At 40.3% G+C, this 4,891-nt stretch overlaps 1 protein-coding gene across 1 annotated transcript; it reads right to left on the bottom strand.

The window, feature by feature from the left end:
- Positions 1-1,908: 1,908 nt before the first annotated feature.
- BBS12 (Bardet-Biedl syndrome 12) lies at positions 1,909-4,035 on the bottom strand. Its single transcript, XM_006881044.1, has one exon. It carries the CDS (start codon positions 4,033-4,035, stop codon positions 1,909-1,911), a length of 2,127 nt encoding a protein of 708 aa, XP_006881106.1.
- Between the last annotated feature and the right edge of the window lie 856 nt (positions 4,036-4,891).

Below are 4,891 nucleotides of genomic sequence, written 5' to 3' on the forward strand. Positions count from 1 at the left end.
GAGTGGCAAACTGAGTAGCATACTCACATGGAAATTCAAGTTTGACCAAGAACGTATCAACCTAAGAGGTAGACTGTTGGAAGAGACTAACATCACAGATGGTCTTGAAATCTATTTTGGGGCCCAATAATACAGGGTTCTGCCTGTTCTTTACCCAGTCCAGGTCTCTGAGTTATGCTTGCAGCCATCAATGTTGAAATATAAGGTAACAATTTTTTTGGACGAAGAGCAGAATAGCTTCTATTTGCTATATTGTTGACTGCAGTCGAGTAGAGCACAACTCATAGTGACCCTATGAACAAAAGACCTGAAGCCTACTGTAACTATCGTTGTTTATCAAAGTTCATAGAGTTTCCAGAGGCATGTGATTTAGGAAATGGATACCACTCCTGCTTCCAAACCTGTCTTAAACTGGGAGTTCCACAAAACACTGCCCACCATGGACAGTCATTATGGCATTTGACCCCAATGGCACAAGGTTCAGCATCATAGCAACACCAGGTCACCTCAGTACAGCATATTGACAGAAGAGTGCTGTACCACTTAGAAGAATATTCCTCCAAAATATATTAACTGTCTTTTAAATACAAAGACCCTCCCTGAGGCCTTGACTCTAAACAAGAGGCTTAAATAAAAACAAGCAATATAATGTTGTTGTTATAACTATTTGCTATAAAAGTAGTAAATATCCCAAGCTCACCTTCTGTAACTCTACTTAGAGTGTACACAGGCTTTTAATTACTGACCCCTGTGTTGCCCCAATGGAATCTAAGGAAATATGGAAACCGATGCAAACTAGTAAGAAGCTACAGCTACTCCTTTTGCTATAAAGAATAAAACTCTCTGTTTCACATCTGTCTCATTGCTGTTTTCAGGGTGCTATAAAACACATGGGGAACTGTCTACCTTTCTTCCTTGGAGCCATTTAAGAGTGGATTTGAACCATTAGAGAGATGTTGCCTTTGGATTAGCATTACAACTCCCTATAGACTATGCCACCAGACACTTAACAGGTTAAACTTGAGTTTTTCAGTAAGGCAAAATCTCAGATTCTATATTGTATTGACAGGCATAAATTTCTTCCTGTAAATCTGGATTTTAGGGACTATGATTAGTCTATTCCTAAATTTATTATTGTTGTTAGATGCTGTCAAATACAACTCATAGCGACTCTATGAACAACAGATCTGAAAACCCTGTCCTATCACATGCCTTCATCATCTCTGAAACACTCGAGTCCATTGCTGCAGTCACCATATCAATCAATCCTACTGTGGGGGTGTATGTCTTTCTCTGTTTCATTGACCCTCAACCCTTCCAAGCATGATATCCTTTTTTATTATTAGTGTGATATATTAAACATTTTTCAAATATTTAGTCACTTGTTATTGTTGTGTACTGTTGAGTCAGAGCCGACCCATAGCTGACCTTCTGGCAGGTTTTCAGAGGCATTTAATTGCAAAGGAGGAGATTGCCCATCCTTCTCCCGCGGAGCCATTGGTGGCCTCAAAACACGCGTCTTTGGAATTGCAGAGCAGCTTCTTGCCACTAGGTCAGCAGGGTCATTGTTGTTGTTAGGTGCCATTACCCTATCTGTGACCCAAAATGAACCTGTGTACGATAGCTCTGAACCCTGCCAGTCTCACTAATTCTAACACACCAACCTCCACTGCCCCAGTTACTGTATCAATCCATCTCATCTGGGGTCTTCCTGTCTTGTGCTGTCCCTCTACCCTTCCAAGTATGATGTGTTTCTCCAAGGATCAGTCCCTCCTGGCCACATGCCCAAAATATGTGAGAGAGCTTCAAAATTCTAGCCTCCAAGGAAAAACTTGGTTTCACCCTCTCCAACACAGTCCTATTTGTTTCTTGGCAGTCCAAGACTCAAGTCCAAGAGTCAAGACCACACTACAAAAATAAAAAACCCTCTGAGTCCTGTGAATTTAGCTGTGTGTGTCTGTGTCCAGTAACAATTTCACAGTCTGTCTGAAGCACTAACAGTACCAAATCCAATGCTCGGCGCCATGCCTCAATCTTTGGTGTAATGGCATCATAAACCTCTGGAATATGATCCAATTTATTGGAAACATCTGGCTTAAAAATCCCACAATTCAATTTACTGTATTCACTTAAGATGTAAGATAAAGGAGAGCCTGAGTCTATAGCTTTTTGTAGATGATGTTGAACAAATGTGCTGGCTTCAACTTCTGATGAGTAACTGGCAGTGTTATATATGAGAGTTGAGAGGTATTTGTGCCATCCATTTGCCAGGCATTTAAGCACAGTTGGCCTGTATAGTGCTAGAGATGAGGCCAGCCAAGAGCAACTATTATGAAGCCAACTGGAGCAGGCTTGGCTCCCTTCTTTCAGAGATTGCTCCTCAATAATTTGAAGATGGCTAAGACATAAAAATTCAACTGCTCCACCTCCAAGAAAGACCTTTTGCTCTTTAAGGGCATAATACAGACGGTAGGCACAAGTCCAGAACTGATCCTCTTTGGTTTGCATCTGTGCAATGACGGGGCCAGCAAGCACTGCTGTAACCAAATTAATGCCTTCTGTTTGTAACAAGACTGCTATTCCGTCTTTCTTATCTACAACATTCCAGGGTACACTTTTCCAGATGGTCACATAGACCCCACTGCCAACACAATCTTCATCTACCTGTGTAACGTAGGTCAACTGTATTGCTCCTGTAGCCTCTGCAAACGCCTGCATCACACTGCCACTCACTGACCCAATTACCAATCGTTTACTATACATGCATTTTTCAATTAAAAGTTTAGATATATTTCCTTGTGCCAGTACAAGGTGCACATTGTACTGGATTAAGATCTGTAATATGTGATTTGCCCACAGTTCTTCTGGGCTGTCTTGGTTAACCATCACACTTTCAAACACTGTTTTAATATTCGTAGATTTATTAAATCCTGGGTGGTGGTAATTCTCTGTAAGATCGCTTTGAATCAGAACTACCCGGATAGGCTGATCCTGCAACTCCTTGATCAGGGCAGCACTCAATACTGATACAAGAGTGACATATCCTGGACAGACACAACTCAAAGTTTCAGGTAAACCTGGCAAACAGCAAGTGAAGATTCTCGACACATCAAACATAAATGGCATCGTGTAGTCACCTTGTTGTGCACGTGTATTTTGATACTGTAGCCATACAGCTTCTTCTACTAATTTCATGCTGTTGTGATCTCCATGACTCAAGCCCACTGCCAGCTTTCCCAAATCATCACAACTGTAAGTTCTGGGTACAGATAAACCAGGTTGTTCCACAAATTCATCTGCTTTGCTTATTGGTTGATAATTATTGAGGCTATTAAAATGCCTACTGTGAGTTAGTATTGATTTTCTGCAGCTGGTGTTTGCAAGCTGATTGTTTATCAGAGTTTGCAAAGTGATAATTTTATCTGTGTCAGTCTTAGCCTGAGGTCTGAAGGGTTTATGTGGTTCCAGTCTTCCAGTGACAATGGGAGTGCTCATTGATTGCAAGGTACCTTGGAGATCATGCTCTTTCTGTATCAAATTAGTATCTGATGGCATGTGGAGAAGAGGGCTCATGTTGACACTGAACGTTCCAAGTCCAGAAACCTTATCTGGGCTTTCACAAAACAGATTGTGGAGAGGTACTTGAAGGGAAACTACCTTTTCACTACAAGAGTTCAACCCTTCTGACATTACAGACACAATTACTGAAATGGGAACACCCAGATGAAGACATTCTTCAGCAGCACTGCTCCATGCACCAATAAAAAACAGAAGGGTATTGGTTCCAGTTCTGTAAGTGTTATGTTGTGCTCGAAGTGCTTCATTTAGAAGTTGTCCCACGGCACTAGTTAAATTTAAACTTTCAAGAAGTCTTACGGGTGAAGTGACTAGCGCACTTTCATGAGACTCTTCGTCTGTAACAAATTTGGATGCTTTCACTGGGCCGAGGAAAGTTCTTCCTATTTCTGCCAGTGACGAAAGCTGTTGAAGTCCCATGTGCCTTCTTTTATTTAGGATCTTGCAAGCCATCACCATCTTACCATCTGCAAAAACAATAAAAACTTGGAACTTTAGTTTTTGTTATGGTTATAAATGCTACACAGAAAAAAAAAGAAAAAAAATAGCCCTGACTTTGAGACTTTTTAGCATATAAAATTTCTATTAAATGCTATACATGGGACCATAGAAGAGGAGTACTTAGCCTACCTACTTCTCTAGGAGAGAAAAAAAATAACTCAGTGAAGTGTACATATAAATATATATAGATATATTTAAGGAAATAGCTCACACAATTGTGGAGGCCAGCAAGTCCCAAACCTGTGGGTTCTAGTCACATTACTGTTAAGTGCTGAAGAAGGCAAAATGCAGGCCAGGTGTCAGGCAGAAGGCATTTCATATACCAAGAACCAGGGCTCAGAAGATAATGTGGTAAATGAAGAACTAAAATAAAGAGCAAGGTCTGCCATAGTATCTATATAAATGTATAAGATGTAGGCCACAAGGAAACTCCTTCCAATTGACAGGCTGCTAACATCAGATCACAAAACAGCAGATGATTATATAATGTCTGCCAAACCACTGAGAACTATGGCCTAATCAAATTGACACAAAATAGTAACTACTTAAGCATGTATATCAGGGAAAGTAGATTATGCATACAGTAAGTATCCAAAAGTCCTTAAGTTCAATCTTGAAAGAAAACTGAAGGCTGCTACTAAATGTACTATATGTGAAAATCAAAATGAATGCCATTGCATGGAGTAACACAAGTTGTTTTGTTTTATACAGATGTAAAGAATGTACTGAAGATGTGGGAGACAAAGCTCTAGAAGAGGAAAGAGGTTAAACTATGTACAACATTGTGTGCTACACCAACGAGCTTAAATTTGAT

This window comes from Elephantulus edwardii, unplaced genomic scaffold, assembly GCF_000299155.1.
Source record: "Elephantulus edwardii isolate Elephantulus edwardi_28Jun2011 unplaced genomic scaffold, EleEdw1.0 scaffold00012, whole genome shotgun sequence".
Classification (NCBI taxonomy): domain Eukaryota; kingdom Metazoa; phylum Chordata; class Mammalia; order Macroscelidea; family Macroscelididae; genus Elephantulus; species Elephantulus edwardii.

Coding starts and splice junctions, on each gene's coding strand:
- BBS12 (XM_006881044.1), bottom strand. CDS start 4,035: ATGGTGATGGCTTGCAAGATCCTAAATAAAAGAAGGCACATGGGACTT.